The following is a 27,255-nucleotide window of genomic DNA, read 5'->3' as shown; positions in this document are numbered from 1 at the left end:
CGTTCGCCAAATTAACTAAACGGTTAAAGCAACAACTGCAAATTGGCAACAAATTCACAGATCATAAAGTTGCAGCTGCAACGAGGCGGCCAACAGCAATGTAATGAAGGGGGAGGGGGGCTGGGGGAACGAGCAGGCGAAGCATCATTTCATTTGAAGAACTTTGACATTTGAACTTGACATTTAGCACACGGTTCGGGGACTTCTTTGAAAACAATTGCAAGTCACACACACACAGACACACTCACACACACACACACACACAGATGCATTGCACTTTTGGCATTCCTCGGCTGTCTGCCATGGAATGCCAGCACACACACCAAACAACAACAACAACTACAACTGCTGCTCGGGCAAAGGGATTCCAACTAGAACGAAACAGTTGCAGATACTCAGCGAGAGAGAGCGAGAGAGACTGAGAAAGAGCGAGAGCGCACATACATACGTCTGCAACCCTCTGCAGCAGCAGCAGCCGAGGGTGAGTGCTGACCCACAGCAGCAGCTCAGACGAACACACACACACGCACACATGCATAGCGCAGACAGCCGGCCATTGCAGCACCTGTCGGCCATGCGACAGCGTGCATGTGTAGTGTGTGTATGTGTGCGTGTGTGTGTTTGCCCTCCGGATTTTGCACCATTAACAATATGGTTCGCTTGGCGCGGCACACGCTCAGCCTTATTGAGGAAATGAGGCACAAATGTCATGTACACTTGCAGCCACACCCCCAAATACACGCACACACACACACAGCAATGGGAGGCGTCGAGGGTTGGGTTTAATGCAGCGCCATTGATTTGCTTATAAATTAACCCATTGACAAATGAAAATATTGTCTGTTAATTGATCAATGTGTATGCACAGAGAGTGCAGCAGCAGTTGTTGTTGCCCTTTTAGGGGGGCCACACTGTACGTGTGTGTATGTGTGTGTGTGCACTGCAGCTAAAATTTAATTAGATGCGCTGTTTGTATTTGTATGCGCCAAATGCGTTTTGGTCATTGTGGGCGCTGCAGTCAGCTAGCCAAATGGAGGGTGTGGTCATTCTCTATCTGCATTGCGTGTGAAGCACACACACACTCACACACACACACACATATACAGCCGCGTACACAACATCGTATCTCATGTCGTACGTGCAAAATTTATTGTTATTGAAATACAATTGCAAAATTAACTGTCAAAGTGTGCGACCCATCGTCAATTTAGTTCAGCGCCATATGTTTCACTCTATATACAATGTGTTATATGTGTGTGTGTGCGTGCAAGCACATGTGCTCCTAATTAGTCGACCTGAGCTCTGGCTGGTCCTTAAACAATATTCTACATTCGACATTATTTAAGTCGCCAAAAGACTCCTCGCAGCCGCAGTGACCAAGAGTCACAGCAAGCAGCAAAGCACACGGCCTCTCGGAAATAGCACTTACCTCAACCCCCGCACACCGGCTGTGCCCCTCAGCCGCTTGCAGCTACCCCTTGGCGACCTAACTAACCCTTTATTTGCACCGCTAAACGAGCTTTGCATATTTACTGTACTAGCAACAGACATTTTACGATATATTGAGAATTATTTGCAATATATTTGGCAAACGTGGACGGCAGGCAGTGCGGGGGCAACAACACCAGCAGCAGGAGCATCAGCAGCAGGAGCAGCAGCAACAAGGACGACAAATGTTCCAACGACAACAACAGCAACAACAACAACAAGTGCAGCTCGGTGCAAATGCAAGCAGAAAGCTTCTAATTCCAGCACTAAACCATAAGTCTTTGCCGCATTGCACACACATACACACACACACACACATTTATTGGCGAACGCATATGTATCTATGTGCGCAGTCTATCTTTGTGTTGTTCGGAGAGCCCAGTAGGAATTTTGCACATGAAAAAGCACTTATTAAGTGAGCATGTTTGGGTAATATATAAGCTGATATTAGAGTTGAAAATTTGTATAATTAGATATAATAAACAGACATTTAAATAGTTTATAATGTGATTTAAATGACAATAGTAACAGAGAGAGAGAGAGAGAGAGAGAGAGAGAGAGAGAGAGAGGTAACTATAGATATTGCTGAAATCAGATACGTCTTGAGCTTTATCAATAAATAAATAAACTGAGCGACCTTCATTTCGTAAATATGACAAAACTGAATTAATTTTAACTTTCCTCTTATATTTCCCATTTTTTATAACTCTAGACAGACTCTAGTGCAAACTTAAAGCTAAAAAAATATATACATATATGTACACCTGTCAAAAATATTTTTGCCAACAGCTATAAGGCAGCCAGGTGGGTCAGTCGAGTATGGACAGCCCTGTATACCAAATCGAGTTGATTCAAGAAATTTTCATATAAAATATTATTCTCATTCCTCTGCACGGCTGCTCTTTCTACTGGGCTATCTGAACTAAAGTCGAGCAACTTTGGGAACAGCCGCTGCTTAATAAGTTAAGTGTCGATACACAAGTTTTGCATACACATAAATAGCAAATACTTATTTTTCTGTTTCCCAAAGATTTTGTTTAATTTACGTAAATTTGCATAAGATACAATTGCGAGTCCGGGGCCTGCACTCTGCAGTCTCTAAATTTGTGCGACAATTGAGCCAAAGTTCAGCTGTATAGCAAACAAAAAAAAAAAAAAAGAGAAAATAGAAAAATAAAAAAATATAGTCAGAGAGTTTATTGCCTTTGGCTTGGGCTGTTGCCGGGGCTAAATTTGAATTCAGCTCAAATTGAAAGTTAGCAAAGGCAACAACACACAGTCACACACAATATAGCAGCTCTTTAGCCCCCGCCGGGCGTCCCTTCTTCGCTCGAGTTCAGTATTTATGCCTTTTCGAATGCAGCTCAGCTTTAATTTAAATGGATTTCTCTGCCGGCTACCATGGCAGACATATGGCAGCATTCGCAATGGCCAATGGCATTGTGACTGGGCGGGCGGAGGAGGGGGGGCCCGAAGAACTCACGACTCCCGACACCCGATTTCCGAATGCCAACTTACGACTGGCGACTGGCGACTGGTGACTGCCTCCTGGCAGCTGCTAAGGATTGATTGTGCTTGTTGATATTTTGTCAAATAACGCAAATAAATACACAATTACACACTCAAGTGAGTCCAGGGGTGGGCCGCAGCGAGTCCAATTTGTGGGGTTCAACTGGGCAGGTCTCTCTCGCATGCACACGCACACACACACACACATGCTGCGTGATCCTGTTGCTGTCTGGACGCACCGGCTGGCCGCTTGCTGTTATCCTTGTTTAAAGGATTTTCATTTGTTTAAATGTGCTTTATCGAAAATGGCCAAATGGCCAAATGGTCGCTGGCCATGGCTGCTGCCGCCACGTAAAATTTATACTAGCTGCACACTGGTACAAAATAGGCGAATTGTGCTGGAAATGGAGTTAATTATGGAAAGAATTAAAGTTGCCTTGAGATAGCTGAACTAAAATCAATTTAGACACAAAAAATTAAAAATGAAATGGAAAATTAAATTTATTAAAAGAAATGCAATTAATTATAAAAATCTTGATTGATAATTAAACATTTAAAATCTTTATATATATTCGTATTTGAAGGCTGATATATATCATATACATATATACATATATATGTATACATATACATATGTAAATATGCTTAGGCAAAATAAAATAATATTGAAAATTTCTGATTAGGTAAAAGTTATTAATTAAGGACCTCTTATGGGAAACTAAAAACAATCTTTAAAAATTTTACAAAAATCATAAAATCGATAAATCAATGGGAAAAATAGAATAAAATTAATTTAAATGTTTTGTGAGAAAATGAAGCTTTGAAACAAAAAATGGAATTTCTTATTAATTTTTTTGTTATTTTTGATTTATATATATAAATACTTCTAAGCAATTATATTTTATATGAATATATAGACATTATCTTCATAATAATTTTGGCTTCTTTAAGAGGTTTTTTATCCCTGGCTAATGAGCACCGTTTTTGCTGCCATTATCGCCACCTGCGGCCCACTGTGCAGCGACATTTGACTTTGTCATTGTAGTCGCTGTTGTTGCCGTTGTTGCTGTTGTTGTCGTTTTTTGCCACACGCCCGTAAATTCCAATGTAAAATGTTGCATTTATCTTGTAAAAATAATAAATCCAGCAAAGGGACTTTACTCTCTCACGCTTGGCAGCACAGGGGACGGTGTGCAGGGGCGAGCAAGGCGGCGGTAAGGGCCAGAATTGTTAGCTAATAGCCAATGCCCGATGGAAGGAGCTGTGTAGATTTAGCTAATGATATAAACAGTCGAATAGACATTTAACCCTTGACCGGGTGAGGGTTGTGGCTAAGAGGGAGACAGCAACAGAAAAAAATCAACAACAATAAAAAAAACAACAACAGCAGCTGCCATTAATTTAATTTATTTATTGGCTGCTGTTTCATTGGCGCAAATCCCGAATACAGTGCGATAAATTTAGTCAAATGTGAAAATTGTGTGTGCAGTGCAGTTTGCACACACACACAGATGCACACACACACACACGCGTGTTTGTCAAGCGAGGATTTTCATTATAAAATATCGCCTGGTATGCGGCTCGAATATGGAAATGCAGTTGAGCCAAACAAACTGGCAAAAGAGTTTGCAATTTATTTCAGAATAAAAGTATCTCTGCTCTGACAAATAGTGTGAGATATGTTTTTGCGCAATGCGGCTAACACAGCCGCCAAATGCCAGAGACTCACACCAGCCCCCCCTACTTCACCCGGTCACGCCCACTAGCCCCACCCTGCCGCAACGCCAGCCCACCCATTCAGCTGGAAATGCGACATGTGACGCGGCGTCGCTGATTTATTTGCATACAAAAGCGCAGACGTGCATAAAAAATACACAAATTCAACAAGAATAATAAAAAATATATGTATATAAACAAACAAGCAGCAACAACAACAACTGCGTAACGCCCCTTTTTGACGCCAGCGCGGAAACTGGGCTAGTTGACTGCGTTGCCAAATGGCAAATGGCAGAAGGTGGGAGCACACGATGCGACCTTTGAGAGTTCATAAAAAATGCATTACAAATCAGAAATCAAAATGTATTTGCCTACGACCGCGCATAAAATGAAACATGTTACGTGAAATGGAATTATATGTATTTGACTCAGTGCAGAAAACGAAGCTCATTAGCTAAAAGTAAAATATATATAAAATATAAAATATGCATATAATAAACTTCTTGACCAGTTGACTAGAGCTTATAAATATTTAAGTGAAAAATTACTTAAGAAAATTAATTTTACTATTGACTAAATAAGTCGTAAAAAAAAAATTGAAATAATAAATCATATTTCACGAATATATAATTATGTAGTTATTAACGAGCTTCAAGTCAACAAATGTGATTATAATGATATTAATCTTAATATAATAAATAAATAATAAATAAATTCTTTAAAAATCGCTGAATAAAGAATTAAATTATTAATAAATATATATATTATCTAATAAATATAAATAAATACAAAGTTGTATTCGATAAAAACTGATTACTCTGATCAAAAGACTGAGTTCCCATTTAAAACAATTCAGAAATAAATTGGAAGAAGCCGCGGAAAATCAATAAAAAGTTCATAAAAAATATTTTACAAATATTATAAATAAAATAAATAATAAACAATTGAATTAAATAAAAATTCGCTGAACGTAATATAGAAATCAATAAAAAATATTATACAATTTTTTTTTTTTTTTTTTCAATAAACAATATTATATTAATTTTCTAAAATAGGCTTAAAAAAATATTTTATACTAATATAATATTTATAAAGAATATATGATAAAAATAAAACTATTCATAACATACTACTACTTTGCTTGTATTGGCTTTTGAGGCTGCCCTACCGCCCATTGCAAACTCTAGCCAACCCTAAGAAAAATACGCATATTAAGTCTTCAGCTTCTCCATCCCGTCGGCAATTCATCATTTGGCGCCATTTTGAGCGTCAAGTTGCATTTAGTTGTTATTTATGCAAATTTTGCATGTTTCAACTTTTCGCCAAGTGCGTCGAGTCGTTTTCGATTATTTAAAACTTTGCCAGAAATTTACTAGTCGAAGCGTCCTGGTAAAGGGAGAGGGCGTCCTTTTAATGCGCGCACCTGACGCGCTTCAATGTCTTACTGCCAGCAGCTCCTTGGCACATAACGGCGACTAGCACCTGGATTACTCTCGAGACGGGGCTGGGCGAGATGGCTCTGAGTCTTTCCTGGCTGCGTGCTGTGTGCATAATTTTGTGCGCTGCTGTTAGAACAAATAAATTGTAGACGGCTAAAGTTATTAGATTAGCATTAGGGACGAAGCGCCGTGCGCCTCACCTTGCCTTACCTTGCCTCACCTTGCCTGCGCCTTGCTGGCTGCTCGCTAAGCTTAAAATTATGATTTAGCCCAGGTTATTTACATGCATATAGACCAAATATGGAATGCCGCGAGGCTGGCCGAAATTTATGAAATACCTGGCAGTCATGTGTTTTTTATAGTGCGCCACGCCCATCCTTCCACCCATATTTAGCCGAAAATGTGCGGAAATTAATAGCCAAACAGGTGGAAATATATCAAATTTAGTTTAGCGGTTTGACTGCGGAGAGGCAGCTGAAGGAACATTACTTTTTTTTATTTTCTTAAACAATTGTGGAAATTTTCAAACCAAAACAAAAACAAAAAATTAATTATGAAAAAAAAAACATTATATCGTTTACAGACCTTTAACACGTGCATATAAAACCTTTATTCTAAGTTATGTGACAAAATGTGAAAAAAATCATTTTTTATCAATCACTCATTTAAAATTTATTCAAAATTTATTTTTAAATGATTTATTATTTTTTATTTTTACATTACTCATTATTTAATGAATTATTATTTTCAGACAATATTTAATATATAATTTTAATCAAAAATTCCATCTCAATTTATTTTTATACCCAACAAAGAAATTTTTGTTTACTCAAAATTTATTTTATTATTTTAATCAGATGGGTTATTATTATTTTCAGACTTCATTTATATATTATATATAGGCATATTTTATTTTACAATTAAATATGTAATGTCAATTTATATTTGTACCTTATACCAACATATTTATTTATTTGGCTATTCATATTTAAATATTTAATACACAATTTGTTTTATAAATTTATTATTTTTATCTAATATATCATTTTATTATATTACCACTTAAATATATATACAATTTATTTATTATCATTGCTTTTTCTTAATCTTACTAATTAGTAAAATGTATTATTTACTGTTAACTAATTTACTAATACTTAATTTTTACCGATTTCTAACAAATATTATTTGCTTTATATTAATTTAAACACTAACACCCAAAGCGAACCGTTAGGCATTTGGCCATATTAAACTCTCCCAACTAACCAAATGCTTTTCTATTCCTTTTCAGGTAAGAGATACTCAGAATCTCTTGCGGGCTCTCTTCTACCAGACTGGCTAGGTAAGTGCAATGTTATTTTGATTCATTTCTTTAGCTTATAGTTTACGAATATATTTTGGAACATTTTTGTTTTTTATATGTTACGAATATATTTTAAATATTTTTCATAAATTTTTTTTCACAAATTTTTTATAAGTTGCAACGATCACAAATTTTTTGAATTTTGTTTTGCGAGTGTGTCACCCCCTAAAAAGAATCCCCGAAAATCCAATGAAGAAATGAAATGCAATTTTTGTATAGCAATTCCCACAAAAATATGAAACGATTGAATACCCTTTCTCCAATCCGTCCAACATGATCCGAAATACTCTTCTACTGAAGATCCTAAAAAACTGCTTCTTCAACATGTTTTTGGTTTTTCATTTCTTGAATTTTGTTATTGTTCATGTTGTTGTTGTTGTTGCGCATATTGCATCCTCTTCAGTTGGTGTGTCCAGTGTGTCAGTCCAAGGAGGTCCCAGCAAAGCGAGAGAGGTAAACCCTAAAATATACTCAAAATACCAATAAATCGTAAATGTTGTGTGCATTTGCCAAAATTATCAACAAACACATATATTTCAATATATACTGTATATACTGTATATAAACAATAGCATGTGCATGCCTCAACTAGAGAGAGGGAGAGTGAGAGAGAAAGCAGATTGACTGCATAGGTGTTTTGCGATAGAGCTTAACAATATATAATATGTGAAATTATCAGCTCATAAAACTTGCCAAATAATTGGCAATTATTCAGTTTGTCAACCTGCACAGAGTCACAAACACACACACAAACACACACAGTCACACATACACTGATGCTTGCTCTTTAGTTTTCCTTTGCTGCACAATTAAAGCCGCCCCACAGACTGGGCGCATTTTCTCATTTCTTGATTTGATTTTCCTTTCATTTTTTTCGCTTGTGTGTGAAAAAAGTATCACTTGGCACGCAAAGAAAAGCGAGTGAGAAAATTGCAGGCATTACACAGAGAGAATGAGTGAGAAAGAGAGAGTGAGAGTGAGAGAGACAGAGAGAGAGAGAGCACAATTTACAAAGCGTATCATTTTGTTAGCAATTTTTCAGCATGCTGCACTTTATCGTAAACCGCTTTGAGGCACGCAGCCAGGCTCTGCAACGAGCCACCCAAACGACCCACCAAACTTACCTCGCATGCACACACACACACACAGACGCATATCGTTTAAGCCAGGCCGTTGCCAATTAAACACAATTGAGTTAACAACTCTCCACAGAAACGATGCCAATTGTTAATTGTTGTTAATTTTTGTGTGTTTTTAGTTGTGTTAACCAGGCCTCAAGTGTTTTTGGCTGTCAGCGACAGAGCCAGGCTGGAATATGCAACCTTTGCAGTTTTCCGACTGGCCAAATGTTGTTTGTTTATTGACAATTTATACAAACGCATAAATTACCAACACACACACAAGCAGAGAGAAAAAACATAAACAAACTTTGCTCACTAAATGCCACTTGCCAATCGTAATCAATGCTCATGTGTGTGTGCGTGTGTGTGTGTGTGTCTGTCTATAAAAAAGGGACCCAAAAGACTGTCGCAGACAAGTCAGCATCCACATCCGTATCCGCATCCGCATCCGCATTCGCATCTTTAGATGTATCTGCACCCCCTCACAGACGAGTTGCTGCGCATAAATATTTATCAGAATTGTTGAAATCTTCAAATGCAGAAACGTAAAATCCATTAGAAAATTAATAAACGGCCCATAGCAGCATACTTACTACTATCTATATATATAAATGTATATATAGATTTATATGTATATAAATGTGGTTTGGCTCACCCCAGACGGCAAAAAACAAGTTGTGGAACCCTAGCTGAGGGTTGAGATGGAGCATAAATTGCTTAAAATGATTTCTGTGTCTGGCTAATGTTTCGATTTACCGTTGGCTGCTCTAAGAGATATTAAGAAGAAACTCCTGATAATATTATAAAAGTTGTATATATGTATATATCTTTATGCATGCAGATCTCTATTTATATGGACATAATATATTTTAAATATATTAATAATATAAAAATAATGTATATAAATAATTGGTTTTTTTTTTTTTTTTCTTAAACACATATTTCGAAATAAGAAGTAGATAAGAATATACATATACAGACATAATATATAATAAATGTATATATTGAATATATAAAAATAACTATATATAATTATCACAATAAAATCTTTAAACATATATTTAATATCAATGTAATATTAATATTAATCAAAATAATATTTATAATATTAATATCAATATAATTTCTAGCGGGAATCAATTATAAATTATAATAATTATAATAATTATATTATAATTTTTAATGCATTTATAACTGTCTGTACCCAGGCCCGATATTATATAAATTATTCGACTGGGTCGCGCTTGTTTACTGTTACATTGAACATCGAAACGTATAATCAGCTGACCGATCTATTTATAGTGCTCTAGAAACTTATCCAGACTCCACAATATTTGGTATATTATCACGTGCTCGAGCTTGTGGTCTCGTGGCCATATGTCGGCCACTCGCAGCTCGCATTCACAGTTATACAAAAGCAGCTATTTATAGCGGAGCTGGAGGAGCAAATGTCTTCTATCGATGGGTCGACGGCTGCCCGAGGGGCTCCAACTGGCACGCAATTCACAATAGGAGCATAATAATGTGCAATAAACTATCTCAATTTGTTGAATTGTTGATAAACTTTGGCGCCACTTTGCGGAAAAACATGAAACGAAGCAATTGGACTCGCACGTCCCCACAGGCCCCCCCTTTCGTCTAGCCACCCCGCAAGATCCGTCCCGTTCCATAGCTTTGAAGTGGGCAAAGAGCTGAGCGTGTGCCAAATATTTTTCTCTTTTGCTTAGTTTCTTATTATTATTTTTTTTTTTTTTTTATAGATAATCTTTAGTTCTTATACTCGTTTGTTAAATGTAGTAGAGCATATTAGCATTTCATGGCATTTCTGATTATGTAATGATTTGCCAGTTTGATATGGTTGTGTTTGATATATCTTGAGACACGAATTATATGGAGTAAATTTAATTTAAGCTATGATTGAGATATGAAAGATATTTTTTGAGCTGTAAAATAACATTTTCTAAAGCTCATAATGATTTTTATAAAAAAATAAAGAAGAAATATTTCTCTTTTACAGCTAGTATAGTCAATTACAATTAATAAATTGTAGTCCCTTTATTGGTATATTGGGAGTGAGACAGCATTTACTTTTTGACCTTGAAAGAGTATTAGACAGTCAGCGTAGCCAACTGCAAAGTTTTTTGTATTCCCTTAGTTCGATTCGAAATCCAGGCATTCTAAAGTTCCATTAGAGTGGAGCAAACAATTTCCGGTATATTGTAAAGTTTTATCTGTGGGCTAACTATTAACAAAATTATCAGTTCGTCTGACATTTGACATTTTCAGGTAGAGCAGCGACTGGCTGCAGTTCCTAGTTAATTATCTACAATTGTGTAAGTGTGAGGGTGTGTGTGTGTTTATGTGTGTGCAGCTGTATCTCTAACTAACACACATGCGGCTGGCGCCATGGTCCGTGTACATTTAATTGCCCCTCGGAGAAGCTTTTGCAAATTAGTTAATTGGCGGCCAGTTTATGGCGGCTGCAGTAAGTGGAAACTACTTGGCATGGAAGACAATCTAAACGAGTTCACTTGAGCCGTATATATAGTGCACTATATACGTATAATGACTGAGCTGCGGGAGTGTGTGGAATGTGTATGAAATGTGCTGGGATTATCTTAAATATCAATATTAATGGAAAAAGGCAAATAATTTTCATTTAAGCTGCAGATAATCGTATGATATATAGCTAATTCACAAATAAAGAAGACAAATATTATTACAATTGCACTAAGTAAAAAAAATTGGCAAAGAATTCTGTATATGAAAGTAAAAATTCTTATACAAAAAAATAAATAAATAAAAAAATAAAAAAAATAAAAATAAAATAAAATAATAATAATAATAAATAAATAAATAAATAAATAAATAAATAAATAAATAAATAAATACATAAATAAATTAAATTAAAAAAATAGCAAATTATGTATTTAATATATATTTATATATGTATTTAACTCAAATGTTATATTTAGCTCTAACTGAAATTTATACAAAATTTCTATAGAATTTCTTTATGCGTTTGCATTTGCATACTTAATTAATATTTTGCAACAATTTTGAAAGCTAATCCTTTAACAAAAATATCTATATTTTATACTTCATACTGTTAAATTATAATATATTAAAGAGCAAAGTTAATAATTATTGATATACACTTATATGTAATATACTAGATAAACCAAACAGTTTAGACCAAAAATAAAAAATACTGCAAATAGCTACAACATATTAATATGTTCATCTTTTAAGTCAATTGGCTTATAGTATATGACAGACCCACGGTTAAAAGACTCTCTACTAAATCGTGTGAGAAATTAATAACCTGTTAAGCTTTGCCTAATCAAAGTCAAGAAAGGAAATCAGTGCGAACTGCAAATCAAACAAAATTCATTGCTGAAGGTCGAAAATTGTCAACTCATGAAATAATTATTTTTATTATTATATATTTAGCTAATTTTCATTGTGAATTTATTATATGTTTCACTTTTGGCCAGTTCGCGTCAACTGATTAACGCATTCGACATTCGCTGCGATAGCAACAATATTTTGCATTTTTAATTCGCCAACGACTTCAACTTGTTATCGAACCTTTTGCAGTTTGACAAACGGCGCAGAGCTTGAATTTTATATGCGAGCGTATAAACAAGTCGCCATTTAGCAATAACAAACGAGATGCCATCAAATTATGCAAGAAATACCAAAAGAAGAAGAAGAAGAAGCAGCAGCAGCAGCAGATAAATGTTGTCTAATACAAATATAATAATAATGACAATGCATGGCAAGGTATCTCTGCTCTCTACCTGGGCGAAGCTTTGAAGATGCCGCTGTTAACGACGTCCTTTTATTGATTTTCGTACGCCATTAAATTTCGCACAGTTACCCATATTTTCCGCCATTTGCCAACCCCTGTTTGTAGCGCCTGCCACGCCTCCCCCTGGCATGCGCGCCCCCATTTGTGGGGCAATGTGGCAGATATTTCTTTTCTTCTTTTTGCCAGCTCAGCAGATGAATGCGTGCGTAATTTTCGGTTTGATTTATGCCCGCTGACCCCCGCCCCAGGCCGCAGGACCCAGGATCCAAAAAACACATTCGCCCGCACACATGGCCAGCCACAGAGACCCCACCCAGGCTCCATTCTCTCTGTTAAGGTTGGCAACCTCAGATTTGTTACGGGAGCTGCAGGCTCTTCTTCATTCACTCTCTCTCTCTCTCTCTCTCTCTCTCTCTCTCGGTGTCCTGCTGGTCCTGGTTTTATCGCCAGAAATGCTAAACGCAGGCAATACATTTTAGCCAGCCTTTGGCTGTCTGGGGCGGGCTTTATTACATTAGGCGTTCGTAAAATAAAAATTGTGCCACTTTCTCAAAAACACGCACAACAATACACACACTCACACGCGCGCACGCATAGCCTGTGAGTGTGTGTGTGTGTGAGTGGAAATCAACCTGCTGCGGCAAACTGCCGAAAAAAAGGGCAGGCCAAGCAGAAAAATAGCGCCTCAAGCTGTGCGTGGATGCCAGAAGGGCGGGGGGCGTGGCAGCTTTGCCAGGACACCCAAAATGCGTTGAGCCTTGTTTGTGCGCGTCCTCGCCTTGGCCACATTTGCTTACATAATCAGTCATGTTATCCTTGTTTCGCTTATACTCTCAGACAAACACACCTACGCACACACACACACACACACGTGCACACATGGACGTTACACGCATAGAGCGTGCATATAAAAATTATTTATTTATGTCGCTAGCTTTACTTGGATATCTCTTTTTTATATATTTTGATTACGGGTCCACGCGTGCAGAGTTTGCTTTTTGTTGTCTAAATGTGTATATATATGTGTGTGTGTTTGTGTGCATTTGGCTTACGAATCGGTCAACGTAGAATAATATTTTTTGCTATGCAGAGAAATATAAAGCAATTTAAGAGATATGAATGTGTTTACACAGATGTAAAAGATACCCTGGAGTTATGTTATCCAAAGTAAGCAAGTTAATAAATTAGATATAGATAAGTACATAATATAGTACCTATATATAGGTATATAAACAACTATATATACTAGAGACACGTAAGATATCAAATATCAAATAAATGCTTTTATCATCCTGATTAAAATACATATATCCAACACAAAATTAATTAATTAATGATATGTAATGGGAACATTAATATGAATAATATATGAAAATATTATAATTACTAAATAAAAAAAATTGGAGTATGACCTAAGAATTAAAAATATGTCATCGTTATATTTTCAAATATCTTCAAATATACCTCAATATAAATAGACTAGATGAGAACCTATAATTTAATTCATACATATGAGAAATATATTCAAATAAATAGTCAATCAAATAAATCTTTAATAACAAAGATTTAATGCTAATAATATTATATTATATCCTTATACTATATAAAATATATATTAATCTATATTACTGTTATTATTTATATTGGTAATATATCTCTATATTAGATATAATACAAAAGTATTACAATTCTCTTGAATAATTGTGCGCTCGTATATCCACAAAAAATTCACGGAAAATCCCAATAGATCAATAGGATAACAACCCTTTAATGTTTACCTATATATGCTTAAGGGTTGTTTTACCGCACATATGGGTAAACACAAATATTTTTGTGCTATCTCTGTCTAGCTATTCAATTATACCAACTAGCTCAAATATTTGAAGTTTTCTATATAATTATATAAATTAGAAATACCAAATCCATTTAGGCGACCCTCTTTTCAGCTTCCAATTCCAATTTCCACTTAGTTTCTCATATTTGTCCTTAATGTTCTCCTCGCTCTCAAAGCTCTTTGGGTTTTTTCTTCTTTTTTTCTTTTTTTCCCCCTCGACAACATTTTGTAGCTTTCCGCACTGAATTCCGAATTCCTTTGCCATTGATAAATGGCATTTGGAGCTCCGTTTGTTGTTGTTTGTGCTCTACGTCTTCTTTCGACTTTGCGCCTTCTTTTGCTTCTCCTTTTTCGTCGTGCTGTTTGCTTTGCGCTTTTCGTACGGCGTTTTAGCGGTTTGTCCTTTGGCAAAGCAAAGTTTTGTTTGTTTCAGTTCGACTTGCCTTGCTGCTCCCTCTCCACCGCTCTCTCTCTCTCTCTCTATCTCACTCATTCATACGCTCACTCGAGCTCTCTTTCTCATTCAGCTTTTTTATTTCTCCTTTTTTCTGCTTGCTCAACGGAATCTGGGCTATTTATTCACCCAATTTCTTTTTTTTTCCACATTTATCATTGTGCCTTCAGCTGCACACGCACACACAGATATACTCTCTCACACACACACTTACGCACACTTTGAAACAGACAACAGTTACACCCACTAAGTTGTACACTTGCAGAAATTAATGTGTTATATTTCGAATTGAAAACACTTTTGCCTGACCTCAAACACATTATTCACAAATTCTACGATTTATTTATTTGTTATAATAAATTTACTTAAATTGCGTGATAAAGGTAAAATCAAATATGTCAAGCAATTTTATTTAATTTTTTGTGTAGATTAAGCTTAGCGGCCCGCTGAATTCCCTATGGGGTACAATTCCAAATCGCTAGGGGAAAATAAAAAAGTTGCTGGCATAACTCAACAGCGTTTATCAGCATTTTAATTGAAATGTGACAGGCGCTGACCTTGGAGAGGTCAATACTTTGCCGTAAAATAGAAACTATGTTTTGTAAAAGTTCCACAAATACATACAAATAATTAAAAAAAATAGATTTTGAAAATTCCAAATTTTGTCTTTGCAGAAGTTGTATAAATAATATTAAAGACTGTGTTAATTGCTCATTAAACAAAACACTCACATCATAAAGGAGCCAATCTTATGGAGCGTGATCTACAAGTGATCGATCCACACTTATTGGCAGTTCCGATTTTGGTTTGACTCATTGTATATGCTGCACGTTTCGCACTCGCTAGCTGAACCCATAAACTTCGCAATGCTTGTGCTTCCACGCACGCAAAGTCGCCCGCCCACCCCTCACACGTTGCCAACGGACTAAAACCGTTTTGCATTCACGCACATTCATGCGTTGTGCGTGTGTTGGTTTGCCAAAAATAACTTTTAAGGCTTGGCCGTCGCTCATTCAGCAACAGCCGTAAATGAGAAGAGTTAGAGAGGCGAGCACAACAAAAATGAGTCAAGCTGGCCACGCAGAGCCATCTGTTGGGCATTAGCGGCAACTAAGAAGGGCTCAGCGAGCAAAGCTTTATCGAGCTTTATGCGGGATCAGATTTCGGATGCAGCTCAAATCGAATTGAACATAAATCGTGCAATCGAGCCATACATAGACACAACATCCTCTCACACACTCACTCACACACACACACACACACACCCAATTGGAGTTTCGTTCATTGAAATGCATTGCAAGCGCTCAGCTGCGGGTGGAAAAACATTCGTTTTGATGAGGTGTTGACTGTAATTTAAATGACAGCGTTAGCAAAAATTAAAATAAAATTCATTAACTGAATTTTTAATGCATCGCAATGGCGCTATTATATAATTGTGTGCGGCATGCAAACTCCGACGGCCACTGCTAAGCAGGCCAGCGACTCACACAATTCCCAATGGAATTGACCCATATAACAATCGAATGCGCTGCCATTCCAGCGAAGCGTCGCTGTCGCTGCTGCTGCTGTTGCTGCTTCTGGTGATAAAGCAAGGCAATAAATGAGTGCTTTATTGACCGGCAGCTTATGCAAAAAAGCGCTCAAGCTCAAGGCGAGAACACGCGCTCTCTTCAGCGTCTGGCCGTATGCTATGCGGAGTCTGAGCTCTTTCAGTTTTCGGCGCGCACACATAAATAAATCGATGAGCGCTCGAGCCGCGTCGCGTCGCGTTGGGAGATTCAATATTTTATTGATTTTGAGTGCGTGGTTGTTGCTGGCGAATTGTTTATGCGCTCATCAAGTGCCAAGTGCAGTAAGTTTAGCAAGTAATTGTTCAAAAGAGCGAAATCTATAAATAAACACCATTGAGAGACGAACGTTAAAATATTTCCAAATCTCGCATCAAGCTCACTCTCCCATTCTCTCGCTCTCTCTCGCTCTGCCTCTCTCTCTGGCATTCGTTCGATGTGCCTGTGTGAGTGCATGGAATTTATGGCGGCGCATAAGAAAGCGCGGCAAGTGCGATAAATTTTGCAGCCCTGCGGCCATAAAACATGCGACTTGCAGTTGAGTAATTTTTCGTTGCTGTTTATTTTGTGGCAACATTTACGGAACATGCGCAAAAAGCGAACCGAAGACGAAGAAGAAGCAGCAGTAGCAGCACCAACAGAAATAAATAGCGTCGCGTGTGTTGCAAATTAAATTTATTTATTGCATTTAAAATTGTATTTAAAATGCGAGCAACAGTGCTTTGTGTTATTGTGGCTGTTGTTGTCTTTTCGCCGGTTCTCACATAAATTTCCAGCCAAAAGACGTGCTTAATACGCTTTATGCTCATTTGTCGCCTCGTCGCACAACCGAAAACCCAAATTGTTTATGTGCACAAAAATTGAGCGATTGTCGCTCGTAAATCGCGCTCGGTAAGAAATGTTATAAATATTAAATGAATTCCATATTGTTAATTAATAAACAAGCGCTCGAACAACTAACATTAACTACGTGTGAAGAGTGCCCAACACTTTTTGTCACTCAGTTTCAGTTTCGAGTCTGTGTGTGAGCAAGTGCTGGAATTGTATTTCCCCTTCACGCACACAGCCAAACACGCACACGCACACACACACACACACACAGGCAGTGCACACAATGTCTGCCTGATTTATTTGCCATAAGTCAAAGCAGGCGCGCGCACATGCTCGCCGCCTATACGCTCAGCGTGTGCGAGAGCGAGCGAGCGAGCGCATATGAAGAAAAGGCTGGGTTATTTGTCTTGCGGCAACGCTATTATTCATTTGGGCTGTTGTCTTGCGCTCGCTCGCTCTTTCACTCACTCAGTCATGTTCATTCCTGGCCACTCATTCGCTCTCTCGGCTACTGGTGCTTTGCGTGAGTGTGTGTGAGTACCTCTGTGTGTTACTTGTGTGCGTGTGTGTGCGAGTGTGTGTGCATGGCTGTGCGCTCGCACTCGCTCTTGCTCTCGCTCTCGCACGCTCGCTCTCTCTCTGGCTGATTTTAATGGCCGAAGTGAAGTGTTTATCGTTGGCACACAATATTCGCAAGTGGCATTTCTTATGCCGTCGGCCAAGCCCGCCCCCTTTTTCACTCAACTAACACACTCACACACACACTCAATTCTATACATAGGGACAGTGTCGCATTCTTTTGCTCTCTGGCTGTGTGCTTTGTTTTTGTTCGACTGTTTTCCTGTTGCTGCTGTCTCTTATTGTTGTTGTTGCTTTTGCTGTTGCTGCACTTTTCCTCTTGGCTTTTCTTGGCAGCCGTTGAAAAACCGCGCCACAATTGGCAAAGCGTCTTGCTGCCTTTTTCCTTCTGCTTCTACTTCTTCTTCATCATCATCTTAGCGCAAGACTTGGCAAAAAGAGTTGTTTTAAAAATTGTTTATGGCCACAACCGCTGGCGCTGTTCATTTTCCAGGCGGCGAGCAAAGGGAAAACTTCTGCCCCATCCTCGCCTGCAACATTCCACTGATTAATAGTTTTATTTATTTTTAGCGCTCATCTTCCAAGTCGCTTTTGTCGTTGTCTTTGCCGTTTCATCTCCTTCTTCTTCGTCATCTTCTAGTGTCTTGGTTTTTTTTTTTCTACTCTTTCTGTTGTCGTCTCTTCTAAAATTTATGATTCTTTATTAAAATGTTATACGAGTTTGTTGTACGTTTTTCCCCCTCGACTAATTTTTTTTTTTTTTTTTTTTTTGTATATTCGTTTTATCAGCTCTGTTTGCTTATTTTTTATTATCAAATTTTCTGTCAGTTTTGCCTGATTTATTGCTCATAAACATATATTTATTTCTATTTGATGTGCTCCACTGCAGTATATCGAATAGTTTTGTATTTAGTGGGGATATATAGCACATGTAGTTGGGGTCTTATAGAAAGAATTTAGCTATTGACAAGTGATTAATCTTTGGCTTAGAACTGAATCTTTGACAAAATTAATGACTGCGATTTATGTATTAAGAATATTTATGAATTATACAATTTCGGGTTTATTTTAGTGCAGCAGAAAAATAGCTAAGGAAATATTCTTTTTGTAAGCTTTATCGATATCTATAGATCTCTTAATCTCCAATTAGATAATGGCTAGAAATTTAATATGAAAATAGGCTGCAAGTTTTAAATGTTTATTTTAAATGATAATTATTTAATATATTTAAATTGGGAATAATTAACATCTTATCACAAATATATAGGGAAGAACTATATAAAGACCTATAAAGTATAAGTGATTGGGATTTTATTAAAAATAGGCAATTTATTTATATTATATTGTCATTCTTTTTGATCTGCAATTCGATCTTCCATTTAGAGAACTCTTCTATTGAGAGCTGCCCAGACTTTGTCTTTGTCTTAGATTTGGGCATAGTTTTAATTGGATTGCCGCTTCGATCAGTTACATTTGCAGCTGTGTGAGTGTGTCGCTCAACAGTTGACAATTCAGCCATCGACAATGTTCTCAACGTTCGTTTCTTTCAGCACTGTCTTTTTTTTTTTTTTTTTGTTATCTGAACCACGACTTTTGGACTCTGTAACTGAAGCTGAGCTGAACTTTTGTGACCCCCGAAGTGCAACATGTGAACGTTGCTTGTTGTATCTTCAGTTGTTTGCTCTCTACTCAGTTGCAGTTGTTGTTGTTGTTGTCGTTGTTGCTGTTGGTCACATCGTGTCTGTGTCCTCTGCATTCGATCGAATCATGACAAGAATTTCGTGCCGAAAACTCCAAGCGAATGAGAAATGTTGTTCATGGCGCGTTATTTCTGTGCAAACGCTCGTAAATTGAAGGCGGCACGAACTGCTGCCAGACGCTGAGACATTCAATGTTAGACTTATCCTTGAGCGAGTCCCTTTCCCAGGTTTTTTATGCACTCGGCACACATTTTTTTAGCCAAAAAGTCGAAACACATGAGCCACAGCACATTTTTATGATTGATAATTAACTTCTTAATGGCAAAACGTAGTCAAGGTCCTGACTCGTCCTTGAGCCTTGAGCCGTTTGTGCCTTTGCTTTTTAAGCCTCTCGAGTCGAGTCATAAAAAATGTAGTTCCAAGTGTCATAAACAAAACGCGCGAACCTCGTGCGACGGCAGCGCTGCTAATTTGCGCTTCCGTTGAAAATTCGCTCGCAGGATGCTGGCTGGACAGCACACATACACACACACACAGGCAGATAGTGCTGTGTTTTGGCATTGCCTTTTAGGTAGACAGGCCACGAATGCGCCTGGCATTTGTCAGTTTTTTATTAAGTGCCCAGCAACTGCCAACTGTCAGGAGCAAAAAAAGAAGAAAAGAAGAAAAAGAATAAAATAGACAAATTGCAGGTAAATATCAGGAAATAGTTGGCTAAATTAGCTAAGGGCAAGTCAGGCAGAAAAATTGAATAGCGAAAAGTTGGTTTTATCACATAAAACTATCCAGGACAAAATAAATTATAAATCATTTAAAATTTGTGTATAAAAATATAACTTGAATTTGAATGTTTTAATTTTAAATTGAATTTGCATTTGATTAATTTTTCTCTTTTTTCTAATTTCTATGAATCGAATCTGCAATCAAAACAAATTTAAATATAGGCAAAAGACAAATTAAATGTATTTTCCTTGCATATTAATATTTTAAATAAAGATCTAGTTCACAAATTAAAAAGTAGAGTTGGACTGAATTATAATATTTGAATATCAATGAAGTGAAGAAAATATCGAGAATCTTAAGAAAAAAGCATTAGAATATGAAATTTCAATATTTCTAAGTTAAATCTAAATAGTTTAAAATATTTTAAAATTTTATATATATTCATATAATTATAAAACTATTTTTTAATTTATCATAAACTATTTTTTAAATCTATGTAAATATAAAATATAAAATATATTACATAAATATAACACATAAATAAACAATACATAAATAATAGTTGTACAGTTATATGCATATATAAATAGGAAAACGTATTCATAATTAAGTTCTGAGCTCAATTATTGTTGTCAGGCGAAAATAGCAAAAAGATTATGTGGAAAATGTTATTGAGTAACCTAAGACCTGCCATGAGATGCTCCATAGAGCACCTGTTGTTTTTTTTTTTTTTTTCTTTCTCAAATGAGAATTAATTTTTAATGGCAATGCCATAGTCGTGTCTAAGGTGACAGACAGTAAATATTATGAGGACTTTATTGTCTGTGCCAATAAATATAAAATATTAATGGTGCGACTAGCGCCAGGCTGAAAGCAATTAGAATTCAGTTTACTGTTTACTATCTGCCTTAATGTCGACCTTTAACATGCATTCTCCCAGCACTCTCTCTCTCACTCTCCCTCACTCTTTCTCTATGCTCTTGTCTACATAGAACTTGACAGTTTTTGCAAATTAACTGAGGCGCAATTCGAGTAAGAGAGCTTATCAGATTTCTAATTAATTTAATTTTGCGCCGTGTGCCTTTCCCGTTAACTGCCTGAGTCGACAGAAAAGTGAGCGGAGCCTAGCGTGGCGTCAGTGGGGTTGGAGGGGGTTAGAGTGGGGAATAGGTGGGTCAGGCAGGTGGTGGTTGGGCGACTTCCTGGCTCTTGTCAAAGTCTGCTGATTAAATCAGTCATAGAAATGTCGACAGAGCCAGAAAAAAAGAAAGAAAGAAAAAAAAAAGAAAAGCAACAACAACAAAAACTAGAAAAAGGAAAGCAAGAAAAAACCTTTAGACCAAATCAAATATTTGCCTGGTCAGGACGGCTAAAACTTGAGAGAGTGTGTGTGTGTGCAGAGGGCAATGAAGAGTGCGGGGCAGGGCAGCATTTAACCGTTAGCTTTGTGGTCTTATTATGCAAAAAGTCGCAGTCGGAGAGTCGGACCACCACCAAGCGCAGGCCTAGCCAGCCAGCCAGCCAGTCAGCCAGTCAGCCAGCCAAGCACAGAGCCACGACACAAAAACCAAACACGAAACGGCTAAAAAGGCCAAATGGAGGGAAGGGGCCCATAGGGTGACAGGCGGGCATAGGGAGGAAGCAGTACAGCGGGGAGGGGGGAGGTGCGCGCTGTGTGTGCCATGCACATACATACAAGGAGAAAAAGTCATCATCAATTCAAACATATGCAGACCACTCCATGCTGCCTGCCCCACTGCCGCACCGCCGCACCACCGCACCAGCAGCTCGCTGCCTGCTTAGTTAGCCTCATTTAGAAAACGTTTGTTATGCAATGCCAACATTTGTATTCGAAAATGTTTTTTATTCAGTTGTTGACTGTTTTTTTTTTTTTTTTTTTTTTTTTTTTTATTCCATTGCTTCCACTGCCTTTTGTATTGTAAGTTTTTCGTTGACTGGCGCGGCCTAAATGGCCGCTGAGCCTCTCACCGAGCGCCTGGCCCCTGTGTCCCTGTGTCCCTGTGTCGTCTCCCCGTTTCCTTCCCTCCCTGTCTGCCTGTGCCGGCATGAGAACGTGGCGACGTGGCTTTTGCGCCGACTTCAGCTGTTTTTCCAACGATCCGAGTCGAGTTTGAATTTTAAATGCAATCATTTCCTTTGCCGCAGTTGGCTGCCCTGCTGCTCTGGCTAAGGACACTTCGTGATTTTTGCTATGATTGTCTGGCCCCAGCCGTTTGCCCGCTATAGGCCCAAACTCGTTTTCTTAACTAACGAGCCGAATTTGTTTAAATATGCGCGAGATATAAAACATTTCGTGAGCTACGAGAGCGCACAGCGCACTGCGCAATGCTCGATTCGACTTCAACTTCGAATTTGAATTTGAATTTGTATTTGTATTCGAATGCCCCTTTTTGGCCAACTGCACAACGGGACACCTAAGCCAAAGATGGCCAAGAGGGCCTCAGCTGCGAGCCGATGCCGATCGCAGCACGCCCGCAGAATTTCCACACAGAAACACAACAAAATCTCTCATTTGATTTATGTCGAGTGGTTTTCTTTTTTATTATTTTGGCGCAATTTATAAAGATGTCGACTGCAAGCTTAGCTTACGTTATATATACATATATATATAATATAAATATATTTAAGGTATATATTTGGGAAGTTTCACGTTTTACCTGAGCGTTCAGCAACTTAATAAGATAGCCCGTAAATAAAAATAAGAGAGAGAAACGACAAACATTTCGACGCTGTCAACCCAATTCAAATTGTGTACAAAATCGTGATGCGCATAATTAAAATATTTATAAAAAAAAAAATATATATATATATACACATTCTTATATACAAGTGTTGAAGGTAAAGGGGGCGGCACATCAAAACATCAAAACAACAAACGCCAATTGAGCTGTATTCAAGTTATTTTCGAAGGGCAGCCCGAAAAAAAAAATAAATAAATAAATAAAAAGAAAACGCATAAAAATGTATCTCGCAAATGTTTATAAATTAAGCTATAACAAGTTAATAACAATCGCGATAAACAAATTTTTATTATCAATTCGAGCAGCGTATTATAAATGTCGAAAAAAGTGTCTTTTATTCGCAATGCTTTTATCTTAATGCAGTGATTAAAATTTAGCAACTGCTTCGATATAATCATGATAATTTTTATGAACCTGTTTTCATATTATTTGTCAATATAATTAATAATTGAACCAGCTAATACTATGACTTGTCTAAGGCTGTAATTAGTGTTTGTTCAATAAACTAATTAACTAACCACAACTAAAGATATTTGCAATTAATTATATAAGCAAACTTGTTATTAAGATTATATATTAGATTAAGTGTTATTCAAGGGACTGATATACTTTGATTTGGTTTTGTTTATTTATGAACTATTATGTGAGGCGAGGGGTTGTATAGATATCTCCCTTGAATTTATATATTATTTATTATTATAATAATAATTTATGCATTCAATATTTCATTATAAATATATTTCAAATATATTGATATTTATTATATTCGGTTTTGAGCAATCATTGTGAATTTTATTATATTTAAATTCCAGGTTGTCTCTATTTGTATAATTATTATACATATATTATTTTAAAAATATTTTAAAAAGTTTATTGTTTAGATATGAATTGCATAGGAATAAACAATATTTTTGAGTCTAATTAAATTCAGACAACAAAAACTTTTTTTCTATTTATAAGCAATAGACAAAATTCGATATATAGTTTAATTATGAGTTTTTTGATATATTTATATATTTTAAAAATATTTATTTTTATTAAACATTTTTCGTATGCTTCGTTTGCTAATTTTGATAGCTACAATTTTAAATTTTTCGATTCTCTCTTTCTCGATAAACAATTCTGTATTTACTTTTTAGTTAAAATATCGTTATTTAATATTTACATTTACTGTCTGCCCAATAAAAAAAAAAAAAAAGACTTTCCAAAACAGACTTCAAAATTTGATTTAACAATTTATGGTTACAGCTCGTTGCTTGTAACATACATTAAACAATATAAGCTCCCACTTGAGATAGTTATTCGGGCCATACAAATGGCGCCAGCTAGTAGCCAAGGCGTAGCCTGAGCCAAGTCATGGGAAGTGGTCAGGGCCAAGAGGGGCCCGGCCAAGATGCTGAGGCGCTGCCATTTTTGGTGCGATGCGAAAACTTTACAATGGCAATTAAAAGTAATTACCACAGCCATTAACGCAGCAGCAGCAGCAGCAGCAACAGCGACAACAAAAAAGCCAAAAAAGAGAAAAAGGCCGACGCGATACCAAAAACGGGCAAAGCCGGCTAAAAGGAAAAACGTCAACTAAAAAACTAAAATGCAAGAAAAGCAAACGGCAAAAAATGCACGTAATTTATTTGTCATCAATTGGCTGGCAATAAATCAGACAATCACAAAAATGCTGTCAGCATTAAGACATGTGAATACGAATACATTTGCAGCGGCAACAGTCGCTGTGTCGCAGCAACAGTTGCTGTTGCTTTTTTGTTGCTGCTGCTGCTTGTTGGCTGAGACAACAACGTCGAAGTCGCCAGCATTTCAAGATTTATGGGCGTGTAACCTGTTTCTTTAATTGCACATTTGCAGCCCCCAAACGACAACGACAACAGCAGCAGCAGCAGCAGCAGCAACAGCAGCAGCAAAAACGTGAAAAATGAATTAAATAAAAATGCACACAAAACAAACGAAACGATTTGAAATGAACTGAAAACAGTAGCAAAAACATGCGCAAAAAGTGGACTCGATTCTCTTGTTGCTGCTGCTTCTGATGTAGTTGCTGCTGTTGCTGTTGCTGCTGCTGTTGTTGCTGTTGCTACTGCTGTCGCCGCTTGGCTGCACTGCATCAAATTTGGCTGAATTGCAGAAAGGTTTTCATACATGTATGTATTTATATATGTATATGTATTGATACATGTGTTTGTTGTTATTGTTGTTTTTGCTAAGTTGTCGCCATTTTGGATCTGTGTTGCAGCTACAGGCGGCATGCCACATCGTTAATTAGCCGCTGCCATATATGAGCAACTGCAGTCAATCATTAAAGCCAATTGCCAAGTTTTCCTTGGCTATTTATGGCCAAGTGCTTGGAGCTGTAGCAATTGACAAAAAAAAAAAAAAAAATTAACTCAATTAATGTATTTTGTAAAGCATCTTATTGGAAGTATAGGATATTAAATCTGAAGAGATTGTGTTGAATGGATAGAAGAAGATTTTTATTTAATATACATATATTAAACACAGAACTGATTGACTTTGATTAATTTCGTCTCTCAGCTACAATAAAATAAATATACGAATTTAAATATAATAGAATTTTATATTAATAACTAAATTATAAAAATTATAATATTGTAACTAAATTATAATATAATATGAAATATGTATTTTCTTGAAGTAAAATATATAAAATCCGGTTTATAAACTTGAAGGCATGCAATTCAATTAAATCGTGAATCAAGCTTGTTAAATGTACATGTATTTATTTCTATATATATATACATAAATATTTTTATATTTATTCACAGTATACAAAAATTAAAAATTCATTAAAATATATTTAATATAAAATCAGTTTTAGAACAAGAATCAAAGTCTGTCGTAATATTATATTTATATTTTTATAGATAAAGTAAAATAATATTGCGATAGTCAGTTCTAAAAAATATTAGGCTCAGTCCAAACTCTTGATGCAACTTTACATTTGGGCCAAGTTGCATGTGGCAGCCACTCCAAATAACCAATAACAATTTCAGTTGCATGTTTTTGTCGAATTAAAATTTGCAACGTGGCACGTTCGCAGTTAGCTGGCAAAGTTTGGCGCTGATCCTGCCACAAGCAGAGGCCGCATGAAGCACAGCATCTCTGCGACTGCGACTGCGACTGGGATGGCGTCTGTATCTGCCCCTGCTGCCGCTGCTGCTGCTGCTGCCGCTGCTGCTGCCGTGTCAAGGCTGTGGCAGACGCTAGCAACTGGAGTCCTATTGCCGCTTAGTTATTCATGTACATTTGTATCCTGCGCATAAAATGCGGCTGCGGCTGCTGTGCGGAAAGGCAGCAGACAAATAGTAATGAAAACTCTTCTCGCCAGCCAGCCAGCCAGGACACTAGTTCTTCTGGCTCCATTGTGTGGCTGCCACAAGTGGCAGGAGTGGCGGGCGGTGGCAGGGGCAAGGCGTACAGCAAGGCAGCGAGGCAGCAACATTTCGACATAATGTAAACTAATTAAAATTCAAAAGCCATAAACAGATTTTGCCAATAAAACTTTGCTAGCTAAATATTTTTTGCGCGCACACACACACATACAGAAAGAGATAGCAGGGGAGTGGGAGCGAGCGGGATGACTGTAGGGAAAACAAAGAAAACTTTGGCCAAGTGCGGAGATTTTTGCTTTTCTCTTTTTTTTTTTTCATTTTTGTTTTGTTGGATTTGAGTCTCAAAGTTAAAGCCGTCTCTTAAAGCGTTTTCTCTGCGCTGTTGTTATTGCTATTGTGCATTGTTAGCGGAGGCAATGGAAACAGTTAGATGTATATACATGCCCCCAGCCCCCCGCCGCCACCTCCTATAACAGTATAAGATATGCATGTGTGCTTAAGATGTGCTCTCGAGACGAGGCGAGGCAAGCTGAGGCGAGTCGACTCGAGTGCAGGAAGTGAAACGTAGGAAGTGTGGCCAACAACATTTTATACTCGAGCGCATAATATTCATATGCAGGCCATAAAAAACTTTGGCAGCTCAACGAGAGATCTCCATTTTCGACTGCTCCTCCTCGGGCCCACACCACCACCCAACCACCGCAATCGTGGCTGGCAAGTGTCTGTACAATGGGCAAGAACTAAAGCCGGAGAGTGTTAATCTCTCGATTTATGAGTGAACAGGACATTATTATAGAGGCAGGGAATGTCAATCTCTTTGAGATGATTATGAAATATATTTATGTTTATACTGGAATACTGATTAATTTGTATATTTATATTATATTAATATTATGCAAATATGCAATATATTCCTAATATTTTCTTGAAGCAAAAACTTGATTAGCTTGAATTTCATTCTACTTGGCAAATACAAATTTAGAGAGATATGA

General features: G+C 37.0%; 1 protein-coding gene across 4 annotated transcripts in view; it reads left to right on the top strand.

Annotated features, from left to right (window-relative positions):
* Nucleotides 1–27,255, top strand: part of Ubx (Ultrabithorax) — a 99,959-nt gene that overhangs the window by 24,181 nt on the left and 48,523 nt on the right. For 3 of the 4 annotated variants that reach the window (XM_018000540.2, XM_018000541.2, XM_018000542.2), the window contains one exon: nucleotides 7,444–7,494. The exons of the other annotated variant lie outside the window; for it this stretch is intronic. In XM_018000540.2, coding sequence (XP_017856029.1) covers nucleotides 7,444–7,494 — 51 coding nt within the window. The remainder of the gene's footprint in view (nucleotides 1–7,443; nucleotides 7,495–27,255) is intronic. 4 annotated transcript variants of the gene reach the window in all.

The sequence above is a fragment of the Drosophila arizonae genome, chromosome 2, assembly GCF_054131065.1.
Source record: "Drosophila arizonae isolate 15081-1271.41 chromosome 2, UAZ_ARI_1.0, whole genome shotgun sequence".
Classification (NCBI taxonomy): domain Eukaryota; kingdom Metazoa; phylum Arthropoda; class Insecta; order Diptera; family Drosophilidae; genus Drosophila; species Drosophila arizonae.
The sequence above is the reverse complement of the archived record's forward strand: the minus strand, read 5'-3'. Positions and strand labels throughout refer to the sequence as shown.